This window comes from Mixophyes fleayi, chromosome 5, assembly GCF_038048845.1.
Source record: "Mixophyes fleayi isolate aMixFle1 chromosome 5, aMixFle1.hap1, whole genome shotgun sequence".
Taxonomy (NCBI): domain Eukaryota; kingdom Metazoa; phylum Chordata; class Amphibia; order Anura; family Limnodynastidae; genus Mixophyes; species Mixophyes fleayi.
This window is the reverse complement of record NC_134406.1, coordinates 241,285,828-241,311,366: the sequence shown is the minus strand read 5'-3', so window position 1 is coordinate 241,311,366 and position 25,539 is coordinate 241,285,828. Positions and strand designations below refer to the sequence as shown.

At 39.6% G+C, this 25,539-nt stretch overlaps 1 protein-coding gene across 2 annotated transcripts in view; it reads left to right on the top strand.

Moving 5' to 3' along the window:
* Window positions 1-23,835, top strand: part of LOC142157864 (b(0,+)-type amino acid transporter 1-like) — a 53,207-nt gene extending 29,372 nt beyond the window's left edge. For both annotated transcript variants that reach the window (XM_075211392.1, XM_075211393.1), the window contains exons 2-4: window positions 12,900-13,031; window positions 18,126-18,490; window positions 22,508-23,835. In XM_075211392.1, the coding sequence (XP_075067493.1) occupies window positions 12,900-13,031; window positions 18,126-18,490; window positions 22,508-22,753 (743 nt within the window). In that variant the 3' untranslated portion in view covers window positions 22,754-23,835. The remainder of the gene's footprint in view (window positions 1-12,899; window positions 13,032-18,125; window positions 18,491-22,507) is intronic.
* The last annotated feature ends 1,704 nt before the right edge of the window (window positions 23,836-25,539 follow it).

Below are 25,539 nucleotides of genomic sequence, written 5' to 3'. Positions count from 1 at the left end.
GTCATTAAAGCCTGGTGTAAAGATATATGCTGCTGTTGATGACACCAACATCATGTATTTTTACTGTTTCTTAAAAAAGAAATCAATAAATAATAAAAAAGTGTCCTGTTGTTAGGACTCAGGCAATTGACTAACTGCAAGGAGCAATGTTTGGGGCATATAAGGCAGTGGAACAGGTGCAGCTGATGATCAGGGAAGAGATGGAAATGTCCAATGGCAAAACATCAGCACCTCTGGTAGCATAGAGGTACTGCAGGTCAGATACAAATTAGGATCAGAGCTCTTACCTAAAACATCAGCACCTCTGGTAGCATAGAGGTACTGCAGGTCAGATACAAATTAGGATCAGAGCTCTTACCTAAAACAGCAGCACCTCTGATTGCATAGAGGTACTGCAGGTCTGATACAAATTAGGATCAGAATTCTAACACCCATCCCACAGTGTATAGCCAATGCAAAAGCCTGGGCTGGTTACTGTTAAAGCAAGGGACAAAAAGCTTGGGTTTCCCCAGCAAAAGTGTTAACAATTACCATGCTTTATGCCAGGCTGGGCTAGTCACACTATAACAGAATAACTGTCCTCATTTGCCTCTCTGTCTTTTTCGATACAGATGACCACTCATTTCCCAAAAATACATTCAGGAAATAGGCAAAATCATGGATGGAGTTTACTCATGTAGATCATCCCCATAAAAATTTTAAAATATAAAAAAAATCCAGTGCAATAGGTTATTTAAAATCAATATCACAGATTTTATTATACACTAGAAATTCTAAAAAAAAACATATAAAATCCAAATAAGCAAAAGTAATGTGCAGGTATTCCTTCCAGATAGACAGATAGATGCCAATAGTGAGCATTATTCCTTGAATGCATCTTTGGGAAACAATAAAAAATTAGGTTATATGAAAATCTCAAGACTTTTTCTAGTATGTGTATTACCCGGAGGGGTGATTCACTGTGGAAGGTGACTCACAGGTCTACATGCTATGATGTTCTTACCACAAGCTTAAGTTTATTCACAAGAGGGGACTGTATGAATAACCTGGATCACTAAAAAATCACTTTAGATTATAAATTTGAACATTTATTTGTCCATACAATGTTGAACTATATTTGTCATTTTGTTTTTTTTTATGTTTGGATCATATGGTTGAAAACTCGCCAGAGAACACTCTATCAACAAATTGAATATAAGCATATTTTTATTGTATTCTCTTCCATGTTCACCACAGGTCTATGAGAGATAGATAGCGCTCTAATATTTCTTATATCATGTTTGTAGACATCCTTATCAACCTACAATACATCTTACTTGCCATCTCTCCCGGAATGTCCGGGAGACTCCTGCTTTTTGGGTGAGTCTCACGGACTCCCGGTAGATTATGGCAATCTCCTGAATCTGGTCCAAAATGCCGCGATTCTCCGGGATTCGCGTCATTTGGCCCCACCCCCGGTGTAAAATGACACATTTGCGTCATTATGTCACAGAGTGCAGATCCAAAATGATGCAATTTTTGGCGCCCCGCCCCCTCACGCCCACCTCCCCCGGCAGGCTCCCGGAAGCCAAATTCAGAAAGTTGGTAAGTATGCAATACATGCAGCCTTTATCTTGTGACATGTTCAACTCTGTCTTCTTACAAAAGCCTAAAATCTTCCAGTGTATCAAGAAATATAATTGGGTGAAGGAGGAGATGTTATATATTTACAGGTCTGCATGAGCTTCATTTGCATAAACATGCCTGTGTCCTTGTGATGACTGACCTAAATTCATTAACCTTTACACTGGCTGTCTTATTGTCTGGAAAAAAAACAAATTACATTTGTTAAAATGTGTTATTATCACTGGAATCAAGATAATAAACAGCTAAGTGTATTCTATGAGTAGCTTAATGCATGCCTGCTTGGAACTTAATCATATATACAACCAACCCTGCACAATAAGCAAATGCATCATTAGTATATCATAAATTGCCTGTTATGAAAAAAGGGAGAACTAAGCAACCATGTCAAAAACAAGAACTGCGTAGTGTCAGGAGATGACAATTGCTTATATGAAAAGAACTTTAAGCTTTTATGATAGTGTTTGCCTTCTTATCTGCAGCATTGTGGGTTCTGGAATATTTGTTACTCCGGCTGTAGTACTTGAATACTCTAGGACTGTGGATCCCAAACTTTTTCAGTTCAAGGCACCCTTAGGGTCTCCATAATTTTTTCAAAGCACCCCTAATCCAAAATAATTACCAAGTAGTCCCTCGCCTTGCTTACCAGTGGCCCTGGCCGAGGCACCCCTGTGAGATTGCCGAGGCACCCCAGGGAGCCTAGGCACACAGTTTGGAAACCACTGCTCTAGGATGAATGTCTGTGGCACTATGCATATTTGGCAGGGCTGCCATCAGAAACTGTACGGCCCAATACAAATGAAAGAGGCAGGTCTTCCTGCCCTCCTCGAATCCCATCTCCTGGGGTCTTTTAAAACCCCCTCCCTGGGCCTCTATCAGTGACTATGAGCTTCCGCATCAAAGCAATGTGAAACCCAAGGTGGCGGGGAAAACATGTCAAGGCGGGCCCCAAGTCTGTCCAGGCCCCTTACAGTTGTACCCCCCGTAATCCCCTGATGGCGGTCCTGCTTCCTCTGTTATGCAGAACCAGGCACAGCCTATTCTGGTGGTGAATACTACCATGTCTAGCAAGGACTTGGATCTTTACATCTTTTATCTCTATCTGGAGTTTGGTGTTGTATATTGACCTAGCATCTAATGCTGCAAGAGCCATGATTATTGCAGAATACCTTAGACAACCATTTTACACTTGATACCCTACACCAGTGGTTCCAAAACTTTTTCAGTTTGCTGCACCCTTAGATTCTTCATCATTTTTTCAAGGCACCCCTCCAAAATAATTACCGAGCAGTCCTGTTTTATAAGTAGTTGGGTCAAAATAATGTAATAAGTATTTAGGTCAGGACAGAATTACTACTACTACTACTACTAATAATAATAATACACATAAATCCAAGGGAAAAGAATATTTTTATATATTATATTCAATTATATTTCTGTCAAAGAATAATTTACAGCTAATACTAAGCGGAATAAGATCAAAGTAAAACAACAAGTACAAAAATCATCATACTGTGCCCCCTTCATCCACACACTCTGTGCCCTCCTTCATCCACACTCTGTGCCCTCCTTCATCCACACTCTGTGCCCTCCTTCATCCACACACTCTGTGCCCTCCTTCATTCACAGTCTGTGCCCCATTATCCACACTCTGTGCCCCCTTCATCCACACACTTTATGCCCTCCTTCATCCACACACTATGTGCCCTCATTTATCCACAAACTCTGTGCCTTCCTTCATCCACACACTCTGTGCCCTCCTTCATCCACTGTGCCCCCTTCATTCACTCTGGCCCTCTTCATCCTCACTCTGCCTCTCTTCATCCTCACTTTTGCCCTCTTCATCCACACACTGCCCCTCCTTCATTCTTTTGCCCCTCCATTGCTGTTTCTTATCACCATTTCCCCTCCCCTTTCTTTACTTATCATACTTGGTCTTCTTTCTTCTATTTCTTCTGTCTTCTCTTCTGTCTTCTTACCAATCCGGCGGCGCCCGGAACCCAGCATCCTCCTCTCTCCCGCTGCTTCTCATTAAATATCTCGGATGTGATGACTTCACGCCCGACATTCAGTGAGAAGGAGGAAGGAGAATGCTGGGTCCCAGGTGACGCCGGATTGATAAGTTTTTCTTTCTTTTTTTTCTGGCCACGCACCCCTGTGACAGCTTCACGGCACCCCTGGGAGCCGCGGTGCACACTTTGGGAACTGCCCTACACTGAATTTGCTCAGCAACATTTTGCACTTGCAATTATTTAGGCTTTGTGCCTCATAAATAGAGATGGTCACTGACCCCCGTGTTTTGGTTTTGGTTTTGGATCTGGATTACCTTCGTGTTTTGGTTTTGGCAAAACCGCCCTCGCGTGTTTTGGTTTTGTTTGGTTTTGTTTTGCAATTTGTTCAAAAATACATTTGTTTGGTCTAAAATAACATAATTTAGTGATCCACCTGTTTCTTGGATAAGTGAGTAAATCCTACAGCTAATAAATGTCAACGAGCACTGCCCCCCCCCCCCCCCCCCCGGGATGTGTGCTTTTATCAGACACACACCAATCCAGGGTGCCAGACAACGCACTAAAAAGATTGATCGAAATTCATAACAAAAAAGGCAGTTTGGTGTCTAACTGTATATTACACCCGACACTTATAGTTCAATAGAAAAAAAAAGCAGCCTGCAAAGACTGTACAATAGATTGAAATGCCCAAAGCAGCTTTTGTGTTTGGCTGTAGTGTACACCCAAACCTTCTTAGAGCAAATTATGAAAAATACAGTTTAATCCCTGGTAGGCCATCCTTAATTCTAACACTTGCCTGCAAATTATACAGACAAGCCTGCTTGTCTTCCTCTTCATCTTTGCATATTGGGAATGTAGCCATCGTCTTTCGGTGTATATTACACCCTCCACTTGTAGTTTAATAGAAAAAAAGCCAGCCTGTATAGACTGTACAATAAAATAGAAATGGACAAAGGCAGTTTGGTTTCTGTCTGTATAGGACTCCCTCCACTTGTAGCTAAATAGAAAAAAACCCAGCCTGCATAGGTTGTACAATAAATTAGAAATGGACAATATGGGAATATTTGAGCCAATCACTTGTAGTGCAAATTCAGAAATATATAGTGCTGCTAGATAATACTTTGAGCACCAGAAAATGGCTTTTTTAGAACTGGGGAATATCTGACACCCAAAAAACTTGTAGTGCAAATTTAGAAATATATACTGCTGGTATATAGTATTTTGAATATCAGGAAATTACTTTTTTTAGAACTGGGGAATATCTGACACCCCACAAAAACTTGTAGTGCAAATTCAGAATAATATTAACCCCCCAGTCACTTCATTAACCTCCTCTCAGTCACTTCATTAACCCCCTCTCAGTCACTTAATTAACCCCCCAGTCAAATCATTAACCCCCCTCCCAGTCACTTCATTAACCCCCCAGTCACTTAATTAACCCCCCCTAGCTACTTCCTTAACTCCCCTCCCCCAAACCATCAACAGTTTCCAGTTAATCTCCCTCCTCCTCCCCCTTATATTTAACAAATAGAACTTACCTTGAAGTCTTCTGCTCCTCTTCTCTCCGACACATCTGTCTTTTTGAAAGGCAGCTCACAGCACATCCCATGCTGTCAGCTGCCCTATCAGTGCAGCAAATGTGGTCATATAATCATCTCACATGATCACACTAAGATTAGCACCGCAGCTGCACTGACAGGGCAGTTAACAGCATTGGATTTGCTGTTAGATGCCTACTGCAGTGTAATTAGCTACATTGACAGCCGGGACCGCCCCCTTGAGACCAGGGGCTGCCGATCATTGAGGAGGCAGCGCTGACAGTTTAGGTAGGACATTTTTTTTTTTTAAAATCCTTGTTAATTGTGTCAGCGCTGCGCCACATAGGGACCCAGCGTCCCAGGCTGCAGTCTGATCAGCCTAATGGTTGATCAGGCCCTGGGTGCACAATTTCTTGGTTTGTATGATGAAATTGCAGCTTCCATTCATGTCGATTAAATACAAGGATGAATCCAAACAAGGGTCTCTTGGACTGAATGAAAACTTTTAATCTTATATTCGTTAATGATAAAAGAAACGTCTCTAGGTGACCGTACTGCAGGATAAATATAACTTTGCAAATGAAACAGAATGCTGGCAATTCACTCTACTCTGATAATAATTTTCTGGTCTCCCATGAGATCAACTTGCTTTGAAACGCTGCATATTGTAGCACATTATACTTTTTTCCAAACTTTTATAATCAGTTATTTCCATAATTTATCATTTATTAAGACAATGTTCCAGTATGGGGTTTGATGTATTTAAATAGTAAACTCTGTAAGGCACTTATTTACAGATGGGAAATTCCCTAATGATATTGTAAATGAGACTCGTTACTTTTAAGAGCGTTTTATGGCAGAGTAAAATATGCTGCAGTTTAATTGCACAACCGAAACACAGACTGTTTACCCCCTAGGTGGAAAAGGAATTAGATTTCCAGCTGAGCGGCTTCTTACTAAATGTACATATGTTCATCTATAACATTGTATACATGCCAATAATTGCTTAGTATAATGGCACAGCTCAATGTAAAGCTATAATTAGATGCAATCAGCACCACTAAAATTTTCTTGGATTTAGATACATCGGCTCAGCGATGTTGAAGCCTTTTAGCACATAGACCGGTGCTTGATTCGGATTTTCTTATATTTGAACTAAATGTAATTTTACTTTGCTGAGGAAGACCTGTTTTTGGAAGGAGATGTGTGAACAGTATCTTCTTCTTTGCCACATTTATACTTGTATTATGGTAATTTAAGAGACAACCTTTTATAAAGGAATAAACCCACATGGCAAAGGTGATGGAATTTTAAATGTGTAGAACATCATTGAAGTGTTAATGGAAATTTATATAATAAAGCAATTTTGTGATGTTATTAATGAAAAATTGAAATGGTCTTATTCAGACATTATTATCCTTTATTTATAAGGTGCCAAGATTGGTCTGCAGAACCATACAGAGTGAAAACAACAAGACAGTTCATGGTATTACAGTACTGTACACAAATAGCGCTACAACTCTCGACACAGCTACTGATAGTCTAGATGGGTAATGAAGTACAAGCGGTATATTCAGGGCAAGCCGAAACCGTGCCTATTAGCGTGGGCCTAACTAACGGGATCAGAGCCACTTAAAGAAGTGTGAAGATAATGGGGCGAAGTAGTGCGAGGAGTCAAAAATGACACCCAGGCAGCGGACTTGGGGAACAGAGGAGATAGTGATGTTGTCGACACTGATGGAGAAGTTGGGAGAGAAGGAGACTCTTGAGGGAGACAATGAAGGAAGACAATGAGTTCAGTTTTGGCCATGTTAAGTTTAAGAAAGCATAAGGATATCCAGGAGGAGAGGCAACTGGACACCCGAGAGAGGAGGGAAAGGAGATGTAGTGTTGGATGTTGTTGGCGTAGAGGTAATACTGGAGGCTGACGTACCTGATGAGTTCATCCAGGGAAGAGGTGTATAGAGAAAAGTGCAGAGGGCCAAGGACAGAATCCTGAGGGACTCCTACAGGAAGGATGGGGGGAGAATGGTGGTTGGTGAGGTAGGAGGTGAACCACGAAAGGGTGGTATCAGAAAGGCCAATGGTATTAAGAGTGTGCAGTACAGAGGGTGATCCATGGTGTCAAAGGCCACAGAGATGTTCAGGAGAATAAACAGGGAAATGTGGCCCTGAAATTGGCTGAGAGAAGATCATTGGTGACTTTAGTCAAGGTGGTATCTGTGGAGTGGAGGGGTTGAAAGCTAGATTAAGAGGATCAAGGAGGTAGTTGTCAGAGAAGTAGCTGGTGAGATGGCTGCAATGGCAAAGGTGGGCAGAAGAGGTGAGGGCAGCAGAGTCAAGAGCGGTGGTGAGGGTGTGGTGGTAGTGGGAGGCCACCAATTTGGGGAAAGCCAGGGTGGATAGAGGGGAGAAGAGATTTTCAAATGAGGAGGGGGAAAGAGTAGGATCAAGGGTATGAAGCTTACATCTAGTAAGGGCTGATTTGAGGCAAGGGAATGGTTTCAGGAGATAAGGAAAGAGTGAAGAAGAGGAGATGGCATTTAGAGGGTGGGAAGGGCGAAGAAGTCAAAAAGAGCACATTGATGGGAGAAAACAAGGTCAAGGGAGTGACTGAGATAGTGGGTGGGGGGTGAGGTTCATTGTGAGAGGCCAAAGAAAGAAGAAAGGCGAGAAATTGGATAGATGTCGGGTGAGTGGCGTTGTCAATGGGGATCTTCAAGTCACCTAGGATGACAAAGGGAAGGTCAAAGGAGAGACAGTGGGAGAACCAGGGGACAAAATTATCAAGACATAGGGACCAGGGGGAGGTAGAATAACGAGACATGGAGAAGGATGGGGTGGAAAAGTGGATCTCTAAAAAGAATGAAAGGGATGGCTCAGGGTAGATTATATGGAAGGTACAATTGAAGAATAAGAATATGCCCACCCTCCCACCTGGACAGCCATCAGGTCTGACAGAGTGGTGCTAGAGAGGCCCCCATAGGAGAGAGCAGCAAGGGAAGCTGTGTCAGTGGAAGGATTCTTTAATGGCAGAAAGGTTAAGAGGGATGGAGATGAAGAGGTCATGGATAGTGGGCAGTTACGTGTGGATCTGACATTCCAGAGAGCACAGAGAGAGAGGGAAGTGGGGAGATATGGATGAGATTGGCAGGGTTGGATTATCTGGGACGGAGATATGGGAAGGGGGTGAGGATGGGTATTGGAAGGGAGTGAGGAGACATTGGGCAAGACTAGGGGAGTAGAGGGTGGAAGGAAAGAAGGGGAAAAGATGGAGGCAAATGAGTGGGTGAAAGGTTTAGGGGTGCTAGGAGAGTGAGCAGGGGGAGAGAAGAAAGGCAGAAGGAGAGACTGTAAGATGAATGGATTAGATTGGTAGTAGATGCGGGATTAAAGTATCAAAGCAGGGCAAGCATGGTTCAAGAATAGCAAATAGCCAATAACTTGACAACACATGCGAGAGATAAACTACTATACAGACAGGAATGTACAGATAATGACCAGGAGATCAGCAGTTTCAAAAGCTTGCAACTAAATTATTTTCAGTTATCCTATAAAGGGTATAATAATAAATACTTTTTTTCCACTTCCATATAGTATTTTGTTATTCTATCTGTAAGTGAACCTCACATCTCATAATGGTAGTGCTTTTTACACCAGGGATTTTTATGATTGATGATGATGATGATGTATATGTTTTGTTAATGTTTACTGTTTCTAGTGTTTTTAAAAGTACAGAGCTTTTAATGAGTGCTGAAAATGCTCTGTGTACTAGGGTCTGCTGAAATATAATGTATTTCAAATGGAGTGTGTATATATAGAGCCCTTTGGGCACTTGTACAAAACACGGCTGTCAATAATTTAAAAACCATTAGTGCTATAAAATCACCCATAAGACATCCTCACCATGTTTAGTCACATAAATAAATTATTTTAATTTGGGACAATTAAGGGCCTGCTTCGTGTTCGGACATAGTAAGTGCCGACTCATAGTGATGACTGGTACAACATAAAAGTATACATATTCATGCCTCTAGCTAGCACAGAACATGTGTATGCAAGTAAGCGAGACCATAAAAACAAAGGCATTGTATGTACAGTACACATAAAGAACATTTAAATTTAATGTATAAAAAAAATTATAAGAATTTTTTTAAGCCAATCATATTTTTCTTAATGATTATTCTGTTTAGAGTTCTACATTTATTTTATAATGTACATTTTTTTGTATGCGTTCTGATGTGACCTTATATTGCACAGATCCGCTTAGATTTGAATACCGTCGAAACTATGCAAAAGTTCATAGGTGTATTGTGCACAAGTGCTTCTGAAAGTACAATACACCGTTAAGCATAAATCAGTCATACTTCATAGTACAGTACAAGACATATGGTACAAGATATGATATCCTAAGTATCACTTTAACAGGGCAACAGTTTTAGCAAGCAGTGCATATGAGTGGGACGTAAGTGAAGGTGTTAAAAGGGGGAGGTGTAATCATAGGCTCAAAGCGTTATTGAAAAACAGACACATAGAGGAGGGAGGTGAAGAAGGAGAAGGATCTATTCCACTTCTAGTTCCAATTTGAATCAGGCCCTGAATGTGACATCACACTAAGGTGTGCAGATATTAGGAGCAATCAGTGTCCTCTATCATCATCATCATCATCTAGTTATATAGCCCCACTATCTCCGCAGCACTGTACAAAGAACTCACTTACATCAGTCCCTGCCCAATTGAAGCTTAGAGTCTAATTTCCCTAACACACACACAGACAGACTAGGGTCAATTTGATAAGAGCCAATTAACCTACTAGTATGTTTTCAGAGTGTGGGAGGAAACCAGAGCACCTGGAGGAAACCCACCCAAACACGGGGAGAACATACAAACTCCACACAGTTAAGGCCATGGTCGGGAATTGAACTCATGACTCTATTAGACTGTGAATTACTTAATAAAAATGATGACAAACATAATAATGGTCCTGATTCATCAAGGCACTCGTACTGGGCCTGCTTCACTAAGGAAAGCAAGAAGTACATTTTCTCCTGGACAAAACCATGTTATAATGCAAGGGGTATTATTTTGCACATAGGATAAATACTGACTGTTTTTTTATATAGAACACAAATACCTGATAGCTATATTTTTACACCGAAATATAAGGTTGATCTAGGACATGCCCTACCCAGGGCCGGTGCTAGGGTCCTCGGCACCCTAGGCACAATTTCAAAATCGGCCCCCTTCCCAGGCACAATTTTAAAATCCGCCCCCCCCCCACTTCTTTCCTTACCTTAACTTGGCTCCATAAAGCTGCTCCTCTCTGCCGGGTCCCGTCCCTCACTGTCACTGTCGGGCCGTGATGCTGATGTCACGCCCGACAGTCAGTGAGTGGAGGGGAGGAGACGGAGCGCCCCATCAGCTGTTGGAGGGGAGGGGCGGCGGTGGTGATCCATAGCCCCTCCCCTCTCCCCGTGGATCTATCTGAAGCTGTGCGGCGGCCGTGGAAGGTATGCTCAGCGGTCGCCGCACAGTTTTAAAGTACAATAATAAAAGCATTTTAATTCTGTGGCGCCCATTAGAGCCCGGCGCCTTAGGCAACTGCCTGACCTTGCCTAATGGGAGCGCCGGGTCTGGCCCTACCCCAACTATAAGTCTGTCCTCACATTTTAAAATTAGCTCCCTTCCAATGCAACATGGTTTTGCCAAGGTGCAAAGTTACTCATTTTTTTTACTATACTTTGCTTAATGAATCAGACCCACTGAGCGCAACTTAGGTTAGTTTCAAAATGCACGTAAAACGGCTCTGCGTTCTCCTGAATTCAATAAGGAACTGATCTGAAGATATGTGCGCTGATGAATTCGGGTTTAGGTCTGCTCTGCTCCACTTCGCAAGACACTGAAGGATACGTCCAATACCTCCATGGATTATAAATTTGCCAAAGAACGCACAGAAAAAAAATATATAGAATTAATATCACCAGTTAATAATATAGGCATTAATGATAAAACAAGAAATATATTTCTTAGGATGCTCTTAATGTCTACTGAACATAAAATACATTTTTACAGTTACTAACATGTTCTAGCATGCATAGGAGACTGTCATCACTAGTGATCAGGACTTAGACTAGCTCTGTAGCAGGAGCAAGAGATATGGTAGAAAAACAAGTAACTTTGTGATGCCGAGAGCTGGATTCGGAAATAGCTGTGTGCGCTTGAGTTTGGCACGCCCCTACTGTACAGTGACTACGAACAAACACCCCTTTCCCTCCCCGAAAACTTAGGCTTAGGCTCTGTGTTTGAAAATCCCGGTTCTGGGCATGAGCAGAGTGATTTTGCGTATGATACACGCAAATTCAGCTGATACGTGTCTTGATGATTCAGGCCCAATGTGGGGGAAGTTATTTATGCACCCTGTTTCACTCATCATTATAATTTGCTGCTACATACTTTAGCAACAAGCATTGCCCTCTACTTACTCTTGGATTACTTTTAAATGCAAAATAATGGGTGAAGTTTGACATTTTGCTTTTTTTCTCTGTTATTAAACATTTTCTGCAAAACAAATCTGGCTGCAATGACATTCCTGCAAGTTCCCTGCTTACTGTAAAGGAAAAAATGGTCCTCTAATGATTACATGTTTACCTCAGATGTCTTCAGCTATGATAAGCTTGTGAGAATGTACAAAGTCAAATACCGGTATATTTTGGAATATTATTAGTCGTATTTTCATATAGAGAAACTTGTATTTTAGCTTTACTATAGACACAATTTCAAGAAAGTTACGTTCTTGCAATGAGTTAATAGCTGTCCGACTAGTTGGAAAAAAAAACATTCAAAGGACATTTATTATGGGGGAAATGTCAGCAGCAATCAGCATCCTCTACTAGACTGCAAACTTTAAAAAACAAAATGAACAAAACATGTTATCAAATGACGTTTGATAAATAAAATAAATGACATGTCTGAGTTTCAGGACTCACATTTTGCATAATTATTTTTAAAAAAAAGCAGAGGCTTGACTAAAAACCAAGGGCCTAAATCATTAAGGATCTTAACTTAAGAAACTTCTTATTTCAGTCTCCTGGACAAAACCATGTTACAATGCAAGGGGTGCAAATTAGTATTCTGTTTTGCACATAACTTAAATAATGACTGTTTTTTCATGTAGCACACAAATATCAATTTTAAATTTCAGTGTACAAATAAGCTATCAAGTATTTGTGTGCTACATGAAAAAACAGTCAGTATTTAACTTATGTGCACAACAGAATACTAATTTGCACTCCTTGCATTGTAATATGGTTTTGTCCAGAAGACTGAAATAAGAAGTTTCTTAAGTTAAGATCCTTAATGAATCAGGCCCCAAATGTCTATTTTAGAGCATCATAATTCAGACACTAGAATAAAACAGCAGACGCGCAGAGTATACATCCGACCCCTAGTCAATTTATCCAGCTATTGCTACTCCAATACAGCACCTTGTATGGAAATTGGCAAGACTAAGCAGCACACAATAGTTTAAGGTTTCAGAGGGAATGTCTTTGTTCATTCTTCTTTTAAAAATATCAGCAACAGCAATAAGAACATTAATATAAAGCTTTAGTGTTTATATCGTTTTTTTCTGTCCATCCTTATATGATAAATAAGTCACCTCTATATTTGTCTATGCCGAGGGTTGCACTATATCTTTATTGAATATTTTTATGTTCCTATTTTTCAGAGGAGATAAAGAACCCAAGCAAGAATATCCCTCGCAGTATAATAACAGCCATTTCTGCAGTGATTGTCTTCTATTTGCTGGTGAACATCTCATACCTCACCGTTCTGACACCCAAGGAGATTGTATCTTCAGGTACTGTGATTTCTATTTTGTTAATGAAACCGGAAAGAACTTTCACAGTGCTAAGTCATTTGTCAGATATGTGCCAGGAAGTTTAGAGGTCTGGATTCTGCAATTCTGTTCTCCAGTTAAGTTCATTCAGTTTCCTTTAGAAGCCCTCAGACGTAGTATAGTGTAAACTATAATTAAGATCTTGTCAGTGTAAAGGCAGATTAATTAGCATCAGAGCACTGGGACCATGAGTTTAATTCTGACCAAGGCACCATCTGTGTTGATTTTGTATGTTCTTCCCTCTATAACATACTGGTAGGTTAACAGGCTGCTGACAAACTGGTACTCAAAATTTCTGAAATCCCCCTTAAGGGGTGCACACTTACGAGGATTATCTTGGATCATAAGCCTGTAGTATGGAATGTATAGTGTTTCATTGAACTTCTCCTTCTTATTGCACTAGGTGGTCTCCTATCCAGAAAACAACCCAGCCAAACTCTGCTTAGCTTCCAAGATCTAACAAGATTGTATACAGTACCTATGTGGTCTCCCATCCAGAAAACAACCCAGCCAAACTCTACTTAGCCTTCAAGATCTGACGGGGCTGCGTACACAATCTTGTTAGATCTTAGAAGCTAAGCAGAGTTTGGCTGGGTTGCTTTCTGGATGGGAGACCATCGAGACACTATGGGCGGTTTAAGATTTTTGTATATTGTATTTTATAAATTATGTTTTTTATTTGCCAATATGTACAAGCTGTGGATATATACTGTGATACACATAGGAATGTGACCAGGTGATCTGAATGAGTATTCTATAAGAGCCACACATAATAATGCCCGGTATAAGTTAAATGACAGTATGTATTTTGACATGAATATGACATATATTATACCAACTAAGACATGTAGCAACAAGAGGTAAATAGATATTATTTTGGTATTACTAAGAAGGCTGTGTTTGCCGTATTCTGTATATGGCTGAAGGGTCCTAGCAGATTTGGTATAGGTTTGAAATAGATTTGCTATGGGTAAACGTACCAGTTTTGAACAAACAAAGGATCTATACTTCAGTTGGTGATTCACAAGAGAGAGTGTATTTAGACAGAAAATGTTATAAAACCTTATGAATATTACAGAGTGATCTCTAGATCACGGAGGAACAGTTCAGAGGTGTAGTATAGGTTTTATATATATTTCCTATTGTTTCAATTATTTAAGAAGTTAGAACAGAGAACATAATCAGATATGAGCGCTCCTGGACAGGTGCGCATGATCCAATTAGTTAGTGATTGGTTAACTTTAGTTTAAATAGGAGGAAATGGTAAGAGCCCTGTTAGCCTTGGTAAAGAGTTTAATGATTGATACGCGTTGGCCGTTGGGGTACACACTCAGTCCGGTACAGCTCTTTTCCTGGGGTGGGCGTCAGTGGTGAAAGCCGGCTCTTCACTTATTGTTTATACGCTGTATACCATCTGCCTTATGGTAAGAGTCCAACTTGGACAGGATGTCAATTTTGCTTTCACTTCATACCCATTATTAAAGTTATTTTATCGTTTACCAATAATCATTGTCTGTTTTTATTTGTGTGGTTCCAACTCACAAAGTGATTTATTAGCAAAAGAATAACAATTAAATAAATAAGTACAGCTGGTACCTACTCCGCGCCCTGCTGGATCCAGCTTACAGTCATTCAATTCTAAAGTCTGTGGTCAAAGAGACTGGTTCCAGAGAGCAATATATATGCATTTGGTGTTACAGTAAATACAATATAGATGACTTGCCATGTTTCCATAGGTTCAGGCTCCAGGACAGTCCAGTATAGTGTAGTTCATAGGTCAGTTCAAACAACACCCTCCAAGGGTGGGGGTCAGCTCTCCAACAGCTGCATATTAATCTTCCCACCGAAAGCTGGTTCAAATTGGTCTATTTAAATTACACACACAATACAATTCTGATCATTTATTCCCTATAATCCATAACTTGCATACGCAAGGAGCGATATCTTAGCCGATAGAACCGGACATCTGCGAAAAAATAGGGAATTAAAATGATACCAAACAATGTGTGTTTCCTGTAACCTGAACCTTAGATCTCAATAAAGTGTATATAACATTATAATATTTAGCGATAAACTCAATAACATCTGTTCATAAACAACTGTGGGTTGGAACTATTATAAAAAAAGAACTATATGCAAGTGAATGTGTAAGTGTAAGTAACTGTGTGCGCTATTTATCATGCGATTACGTCATAACACGTGGCGTACTAATTGCAATCGCACAGTTAAACAATATTAATCAGTATAGTTTCTTTCATCCAATTATTTGACTTCGACAACATGTAACAGTTTCTATAGATACAGTTGCAGCTGATCTGTTGTAGATTCCCCGGGTGATGTTGCGTCACTGTGCATTGATCCAGTTTATCGCTTATCTTTAATGGAGTAGACTCTTCCAATTGCTGGAGCATCACTTTCAAATTACTGTCTCCCATACTGATGGAGGAATCATAGTGTGCACTAGTGTCTGGAATAAGTTTACCTCCTGTGGACTTCAAAGGCATCCAGCTAATTTCTGGCAATGAGCAGAGTCAACGACTATGGAGATGCTGTCTATCCCCATTCAACCAAAATACATTTATTTTATGATTCAGATTTTAGTTTTTAAGACCACAGCATCTTTTCTACTGATGTATAATTCTTGTGTTCATTTCTGGATTAGATGTGATGAAAAATGAATACTAAATAAAATGTAATTTGCCAAATTTAACATTAAAATTTGAATGGCGTTATTGAATTTTATAGCAGAAATCCCACATAGAAGGTTTTTTTTGTTTAAATACCAAGTTCAGTACATAATAAGCATACATCATTATTCTTAGCTGTCATCTTACAAATCATTATCTTGCTTTCAAAATATTTCTGGAGGGAATAAGTATGACCAGGGCTGCCATAATGGGGGTACGGTGGAACTAGTGTATGGGACCCGGGCTCACTAGAGGGCCCGGGCCCACACTGCAGACCACTAATATTATTTAGCATTTTTACTTTTTTTTTTCTATGCCTGATGGTCCAGTGGGATTGTGGTGCAGTCCGTGCATAGGCAGCCACATCGCATACTACTCACTGCGGGGACATCATTCATTCATAGAATACTGTACTACAGCTGTAGTAGAATATTTTCTCTGCCATATATACTTTTTAGGATGATTGGAAAGTTTGGAACCTGCCCTTGGTTACAGAGAATCAATTTATCACAAGTTCTAGGCACTTATATTTAGTCATGCTTCCCAACAGTCCTTATTTATGCCAGACTGTCCCCATTTTTGTGATCATTTGGGTGTAGTTGGTAAAATCTGGCCTTTTTTTGGGTGGATCGTGGGAGGGTCTTTATTGTGTCCTGATTTTGATTTTTGGGGAATTCGCATACAGCATGGTCTACAGAAAAAGACAACAAATATATCATACTTGCCAACTCTCCCGGATTGTCCGGGAGACTCCCGCATTTTGCGAGAGTCTCCCGGACGAGTGTGGCAATCTCCCTGATAGGAAGGGGGAAAAATCTAGTTTAAACGCCGCGATTCACCCGGAATCGCGGCGTTTAGCCCCGCCCCCACTGTAAAATGACGCGATTTGCGTCATTCTGTCACGGGGGCGGGGCCAAAATGACGCGATTTCGCAGCCCCGCCCCCTGCACGCCCACGTCCCAGCCGGCATCTCCCGGAAAAAGAAAAAAAAATGTTGGCAAGTATGAAATATATGTAACTATGTATTAAAATATGTCCCAACATATTTCAGATCTACAGTAGTAGTCACAACTTGCACATTTATAGCTATACTTTTCAGAGATATTAAGTACCCATTGTGTTCGTAAGATGTGGCTGTCTACCAATAGATACTCAAAAAATAAGCTCCTCCCACTTGTATTTCATTACTCTGGTTGCAGTAGTTTTTTGTCAAACATTGTTTGTTTCCTTCATGACTAGTCCTAGTATTTATTTATCTGGCTGATGCTGTCGATAAATTCAATCCTCCCACTCCTCCCTTCCTCCAGGCTGCAAACACAAAGCTCCTGGTCCCATGTAGGGCGGCATTCAGTAAGGATTCAGATCGGACCTCCTTCTTTTCAGACAGTACTAAACCCAATCACGGGAGGTTGTGAAAGTAATTTCCCCACAGGGGGATGTACACGTATCTTAGTGTTATTTTGCCACAAACCAACAAAAAGCCAGCAATGTACACATTCATGGTTTCCCTTTACTTGGGATGATTAGCTGATTAAACTTTGTGGAAAATATCGGGATTGTATTATCTGTGTGAAAGAAACTATGGGAAGAATCATGAGAAAATGTGCATTAAAATTTTCCACATTTTTGCCCATTTTGCCGTACATAATCCCCACAGATTAAAATATTTTTATTCCATAATGCTACTAAAACATCTCTACCTGTACCGAAATAAAAAAATGGATCAAATCTGCTTGTATAGAAACTGCTAGACCACTAAAACGAGAGAATTAGTCCGGTGACGAAGGAGCATAATTTTTATCGTCATGAAGGAATTAACGTTAATGCAAAATAAATACAGTTACCTACAAGGATTATTTCATATGACTAGTTTCTAAAAAAAAAAATATGCGGAGAGTAGTTAGCATTGGTGTCTCAGTGCTGGACCCATAGGTTTAATTCCAACCAGGGCACTATCTGTGTGGAGTTTATATCTTGTCTGCGTGTTGATGTGGGTTTCCTCCAGGGGCTTTGGTTTCTTCTCACAGTCCAAAAGTATACTGGTTAGCTGATTGGCTTATGACAGAAATGGAATCTTGTGTGTGTGTGTTTGCATGTGGAATTTTGAATGTAAGCTTTAGTGGGGCAGGGACAGAAGTGAATGATTTCCTTTGAAAAACACTACGTAATATAGTATTATTAGAGATAATAATAATAATAATAATAATAACAACAAGCTACAGCTTTACGTACTAACAGTGGTGTTGTTTTCATAATGTAATTTTCTTTTGACAATGCACGATATACAGAATGTGCTTTTGGTATATTATCAGTAAAATATAATTTACGTTACATGCGTATGACAATTTCTGAAATCATGTCTTTGCAGCTGCGGTGTCGGTTACCTGGGCGGATAGAACGATTCCATCTGTGGCCTGGATAATTCCCGTTTCAGTTGCTGTCTCAATATTTGGCTCTCTCAATGGCGGGATGTTTATGTTGGGGCGATTAAACTACGCTGGAAGCAAAGTGGGACATTTACCAGCCATTATATCGATGCTTCATGTACATCACTTGACTCCATCCCCGGCCATGATCATCTCCACCATTATTGCATCTATTTTTGTGTTTCCTTCCGACCTTATTTCATTAACAAATTACTTTAGCTTTGCGTCCTGGCTGTTAGTTGGCCTTACCTGTGTTAGTCTGATTGTGCTGCGCTACAGAGAGCCCGATCTTGATCGTCCATACAAGGTAAGAAACAAAACCCAATAACTATTATACATTTAGTAATATATGAGATAAGGAACCCCATACTGTGTGTTATAAGGGCTTTACAACTCACAGGAGGCTGAGTGCACCGAGTATATAAATGTTAAATATAGAAATAACTTGGCAAACAAAAGCTATGTGACAGATCTAAGAATATGAAACCCAGACATATCTGCTTTGTACTCTGTCTCAGAAGTCGTTATTTCTCAAATCTATTATATCTCCATGTATGTCTATATATGTTGTAGCCTTATAGCCTAGGAAAAAAAACTGATCTGTTAAGCATTGTACAGCTATATCCAAGAAGAATAGAAAAGAGGTATATATAAAAGATAGATCACAAAGTCTTTCCAATGCATGTAAAAAAAGAACGCTGCAAAGATTCTGAATAACAAGTTGAATGTATGAACTATAATGTTCTATAGAGGTGTAGTTCACACCAAAATCACATCAGTTTAGGGACAGCCTCACACCACTACTGCTCTTTGCTATATCTAAATCTCCTTATCAGGCTTTCTGCTTTCCTCTATTAAAATCATGTAAAATTATGTTTTTTAATATGTGAGTTTTCCCATAATACTTGTAAATTATGTTTAATACATTAGTGCTTTTTTAGTATTTGGTAGTTTTTTAAACCTTCTGCCAGGAACATGCAAATTAGTCATTGCTTTTGCTTTCCTTAAGAAAATGTAATAATACTCACAATTTAGCATAATCTACTTTTTAAATGTTTGTACGCAAAGATGCTATATTCCAAGGGGTATATTTACTAAACTGCGGGTTTGAAAAAGTGGAGATGTTGCCGTTAGCAACCAATCAGATTCTAGCTGTCATTTTGTAGACTGTACTAAATAAATGATAACTAGAATCTGATTGGTTGCTATAGGCAACATCTCCACTTTTTCAAACCCGCAGTTTAGCAAATATACCTCATCTGGAGACCCCTGCTGTGCTCTTCTACATTGGCGCGCTACCCAAAGTTTGCTAAAAGGCCCGGTGGTTGAAAGATGTGATAGTCACATTATGTCTGACATTGGCATGAGATATTGGCATCATTTAGAACTATAGCAATGAATCATGGACATCACCAACAGAGCGAAAATTTTCATGGTGGGGCAAAACGCCAAGGACTACATTAGGGTCTGGAGCCCCTTTTTCACGCATTCGGAATCCTATTTTTTTTTGTAACAGTGACAGTAGATATACAAAGACTCACAATCCTATGTTAATTTTTGTCAATGTTTTAGGGGTTGGCCAATTTTCATTATACATTCTTCTATAAAAATGTATTTATACATTATTAAATAAATATTATTAATAATAATAACTACCAATTAGTACAATAGCTGTTAGAAATATAGAGAAATTCAATTGTTAAAAATTTAGATTTTTCATAGTAATCAACCTAGTTTTTATTCAGATTTCAAATAAGCCTAATCTCATTTGATTGGGAGTATTTTTAAATCTATAGTCACTGCCTCACTGGTTATGGTATGTGCTATAAATTTAAATTGCTATATCTCATGTTTGTTACTGGACGCATCACACGAAATTCAGGGTAGTAAAGTGAATAGTTGTTCATCATCAATACAGGTTATTTATTAAAAGTTTATGAACAGAACACTTAGGGCTAGATTTACTAAAGGCCGGTTTGCTCAAACCCCCGCTTTTCGGCTAGTTTTCCGGCGGTTTTGAAACCGCCGGATTTACTAAAGCCCAAACCGCCGTCAAGACGGACAGAAATGACATTTTTCAAAACCACCACTTTAGAAACCGCCATCCCGATTTTAACAATGATGAACATACAGACAGCCGGATTTACTAAGCTGGGGATTTCAAAACCGCCACAAAACAGCCACCCAAACGACCAAAATGAAATAGGTGGTTGCAATAGGCGAGATTGATCAAACTGCTGCTGTTTGAGCTATTTTGCCATTCAGAACATAAGAGAAAGCACCATTGATATTTTAATAATTTGGAAAATCAATATTTATTGCTAAAGGGACAAAATAAATGTAATATTAATTTATGAGAGAATTTATTTTTATTTTTTTTGTTTTAAAGGGACACTATTATAGCATTATATTATGTAGAAAATGTGAATATATAATCTTATTAACTGATTGTTAATGGTGGATACAGGGCCGGATTAAGGGAATGGAGGCCCTGGGCTAAGGGCGCCTCCATTCCCCCGTGAGGCCCCCAATGTGAGCCACCCGCCTCCCCCCCCGTACCCCGTGAGGGCCCCCCCCAATCGCTTACCTGTCACTGTAGTCCTCCGTCCCCGGCGCGCTGTAAGCTCCTTACTGAGGAGATCTCGCGAGAGTTCACTTGCGAGATCTCCGCAGTAAGCAGATTACTGAGCGCCGGGGATGGAGGACTACAGTGACAGTGCTCAGCAGCATTGATCGGGCTGGGGGCGCCCCTTAATATAATGAAACAATTTTATTCCCTCATAAGTTAATATTTAATTACTTTTGCCCATTAATCAATAAATAATGATTGCCAACATAATTTAAATGTTAATGGTGCTTTATCTAATGTTCTGAATGGCAAAATAGCTCAAACAGCATGTTTAAGCTATCTAGCCATTCTGAAGCAGGTATTAAAACTGTCCTGTGCTGTCTTTTGGATGGCGGTTTTGATATCGGTTTCATCCAAACCGCTGGCGGTTTAGCTTTTTCAATCCGCCATACATCGCCAGTCATTTTAAATTGAAGCCTCAAACCGCCCTATAGTAAATGCGGCGGTTTGAACCACTAAAACGCCGGGGATGGGTGGCGGTTTCAAACCGCCACCAACACGATTCTTAGTAAATCTAGCCCTTAGAGTTTATTAAATAAACAAATCAATCAATCTGTATTAAATCTATACCTAGGCAATCTATACTAAGGAACATTTGGTAGTTATACTAAGAAAATCTATTATTTAAAAAAGTTTCACAAGTTTAGAATAGATACCATGACTTCACCCCCATTCGCTTTTGTGAGAAGTTCATGGGGGGTGGGGGGGGGGGGGGGGGCAAATCACAGTATATGCCCACCCAACAGAATCATAGAGGGGCAACCGCACCCTCTGCCCCCCTAGTTCCTACACCCCTGTATGTGTGTTTATATATATATATATATATATGGTTGATTCCATCTCCAATGGCCAGTTTTTTGTTTTGTTTGTCCAACCCATCATTCGGTTCCACTTGGTATATTGTCGTTGAATCATAAATATTTTTATATTTTTTTATTCAGTGCATATTTTCAACTTGCACAAGTCAAAGTTTAATGTTATACGATCTTCCACAATATCAGACGTAGTGACTTTGCCAATACACAATTTATATTAAGAATATGCAATATAAATATTTCTATTAATGCTGTATAATTGCAGGAACAAATAGAAGTGAACATTAATAACCTAATGCACCGCATTCATGTCAGTGAGTGATAATATGGGAGATATTCATTGTTATTATCGTGTTTCCCCGAAAATAAGACCAACACTGAAAATAAGCCCTAGCATGATTTTTCATAGGGCTAATAATATAAGCCCAACCCCAAAAATAAGCCCTAGTTCGTCAGCCTCGGGGGCGTGGCCAAGCCTGCACAGCAGGGTGGAGGTGGGGGGTGGGGCGTTCCAACTGTGTCCTCTGGGGATGACACAAATATTGGGTTTCAACCCGTGGCTTGAAAACTACTGTACCCTAATGTTTCCTTAGTGACAGATCCTCTATAAAGGAAATTAGGTTCAGGGAACCACAGGCAAAAATCAAGCTACTCTATTTGAATATATTGAAAAGACAGAACATCATCATGAGAAAGCAGAAGATATAATCAACAGTATGCATTTTTTATATTTAATAAATGTACATAATTAATGTACATGGCTTCATAAAACACCTTCACTGCAAAGAAACGGAAAGACACTGTATTGTTTAGTATGGTAAATTAAACTGAATAGATGTTTTGCTGCTATGATAATCACTATGGTCATTTTCAATTTCAGGTCTTTCTTCCTATTGCCTTTGGAGTCATCGCGGTTTCAGGGTTCCTCGTACTGGCACCTATAGTACAGTCTCCAAAAATTCAATATGTCTATGCCTTGTTATTTATGTTAAGCAGTGTGCTTATCTATTTCCCCTTTGTATATTTCAAGATACAAATCCCGTACTTCGACAAGATCACCTGCTATTTGCAACTGGTGCTTGAGGTTTCGCCAACAGATATATTTGAGGATTCTAAAACTGAATAGATATTTCAGTGACTTTGGACGTAGGATGAATTGCAGTATGACAATATATAGTACCTGACACATGATGGAGAACAGAAATGTTCCACCAACAGCTAACAAATTGTACGATGGGGAAGATAACTTTTCATTACAGCATTTTAAATTTGGTTTTGTGGCTTCAGTTGAATTTTAAAGGTAATCTAAACACCAAAAAATTAAATTCATATGAAGCCCATGTACATGTTAACCAGTTGAGTCCTTAAAGCATGAAATTTAAATGAAAGGGGGTCATTTATAAGTGAAGAAGGCAGAAAGAGGAGGGCCTTAAATTTGTATTATGTTAAAAAAAAAAAAAACCTTTTATCCACAGTTTAGCACCCCAGACGTCACAATTAAAAAATAAGCAAAAGTAGACATGATTAGTGAATAACCCTCACAAAAACAAGATGGCAAACTAGATAAAAGCTGTTGCTGCTAATAAGGAAGTTTATTAAATGATGTAATGGGGGAGGAACTTTCACAAAAATATGGCAGCAACTGTTGAGCAATTTCTAAATGTTTCTCACAGTAATCTAAGATATTCTGAAATAATTTAAGCTAAGCGAATGCAGTTTACATTTCAAAAAATATATAATATATATATATATATATATATATATATATATATATAGTTTTGTTCATCTATTAATATATTAGTTTAAAAGTGAAAAGCACAAGCTGCCATTGCCTCCCAAAATAGCGCATAGAACTTCAACGTTTTTGTATTTTTACGTTGTCCTTCAGAAATATGTGGAGCAGAGCAGTTCAACTATGTCTGCAGCTGTTACAAAAAGCAAAACATGTATCATTTTAGTCTGCTATATAATTGGATTCAAAATGATCATTCTAAAAATAGATATAAAAGAGTCCAAGATTGTTTCGTTTTCTGTACAGTTCAAATTTATAGAAAAAAGGATCATGTACAAAAGGACTCTTTGTGTTATGAGTAGAGAAACTTGTATTGTTGGCTGTGACATCTTTCACCTAAATACAATAGTACTGGAGAGAAGATCAGACAGAAATGTTGGCAATTATTGAAGCAGAATTAAACCTTAAAAAAGTGGTGTGTTGTCTGTGTATTGTACTGGCCAGGGTGGAACAGAGCATAGCTGGACCCCACATTAAAGCTTGGGTAGGGTCCTGGGAACGGCACTGGAGCTGCTCAGAAGACCCTGCTCTGCTTTATAGAGCAGAGAAGAGGCCCCAGGCAGATTTGCACCCTGTACACAACTACAGAACCTCTCTGGGTGTAGGGGTGTGTGGCAGCTATGGGGCCCCCAGGAAGGGTTTTGTTTTTGCTTTCCTTACATGTCAGAGCATGGTTAATCCCAATAATAACAAGAAGTTATTCACTATAGGATGCTGAGGGCTGCGTGAATGTTAACCCATCATCCTAATGCATAGTTGCCAACATTTCACGATTGGCCTCCGGGAGTCTCGGTGTAGAAGCGGGTGTGAGGGGGCGTGGATCTGTGAATCGCGTCATTTCGGCCCCGCCCCTTGTGACGTACTGATGCAAATGCGTCATTTTAGCACGGGGGGTGGGACAAAATGATGCGATTTCCAGAGAATCGCACCATGAAGACTTCATGATGTGGGAGAATTGTCAGCTCTCCTGGGACCTACCTGGAATTTGGGAGTCTCCCGGGCATTCCAGGAGAGTTGGCAAATATGTCCTAATGATATACATGGATAGACATACAAACAAGAAACAAAACACAAAAATAAGGTGCACTAAGGTAATCAGCTAAATACACCTAAATTAATATGGCGGATTCTGTCTTATAATAAAAACATACTTTTAATATTACACAAAATGTGTATTGATTTAAATACTTGACAATATCAAATATATATAATAAGAAAACAAGAATATTTAGTATCAGACAGATAATTAACGCTATATATAAAATGCACTATATATAAAACCCAAATATGGCAGACATATCTCTGAAGGATTAATATGTAGACTCAAATATAACAATCTACAATATGGATAAATAAAGTCTCTGATGCAATGTCTTAGTGCTGATAAAAGCTCAATGAAGTGAGTGGCCAGTTCACTTATTGGTATATATATACATCATCATCATCTATTTATATAGCACCACTGATTCCACAGCGCTGTACAGAGAGCTCATTCACATCAGTCCCTGCCCCAATGGAGCTTACAGTCTAAATGCCCTAACATACACACACAGACAGACAGAGAGAGACTAGGGTCAATTTTGATAGCAGCCAAATAACCTACTAGTATGTATTTGTAGTGTGGGAGGAAACCAGAGCACCCGGAGGAAACCCACGCAAACACGGGGAGAACATACAAACTCCACACAGATAAGGACATGGTCGGGAATTGAACTCATGACCCCAGTGCTGTGACGCAGAAGTGCTAACCACTTAGCCACCGTGCTAACCGTGTTATCCATAAATTAAAATGTATGTCTACAGGAACTTAAGAAACGAACAAAAACAACTTTATAATCTAAGAATGAAAAAAGCTCTAGAGCAATCTCACCGAGATGTGACGTGTTGGCAAATGCTCTCCCTCTTTGCAGTAAACACAGCTGAGTCAAGTTCCACACTGAAGGTCACTCTGTAGCGATATTCAAGTAGGTACAATATGCACCCAAAAACCTGGGACTGGTGATGTTTAGAAGCGGACTGTAAGGGAAGACTATCCTCCTCTGATGTTCACACAGCTAAACCTATAGGTGTGATAGGCTCTCAGCAAGCTATAAAAAAATAATGTTTTTCCAGATAAAGAA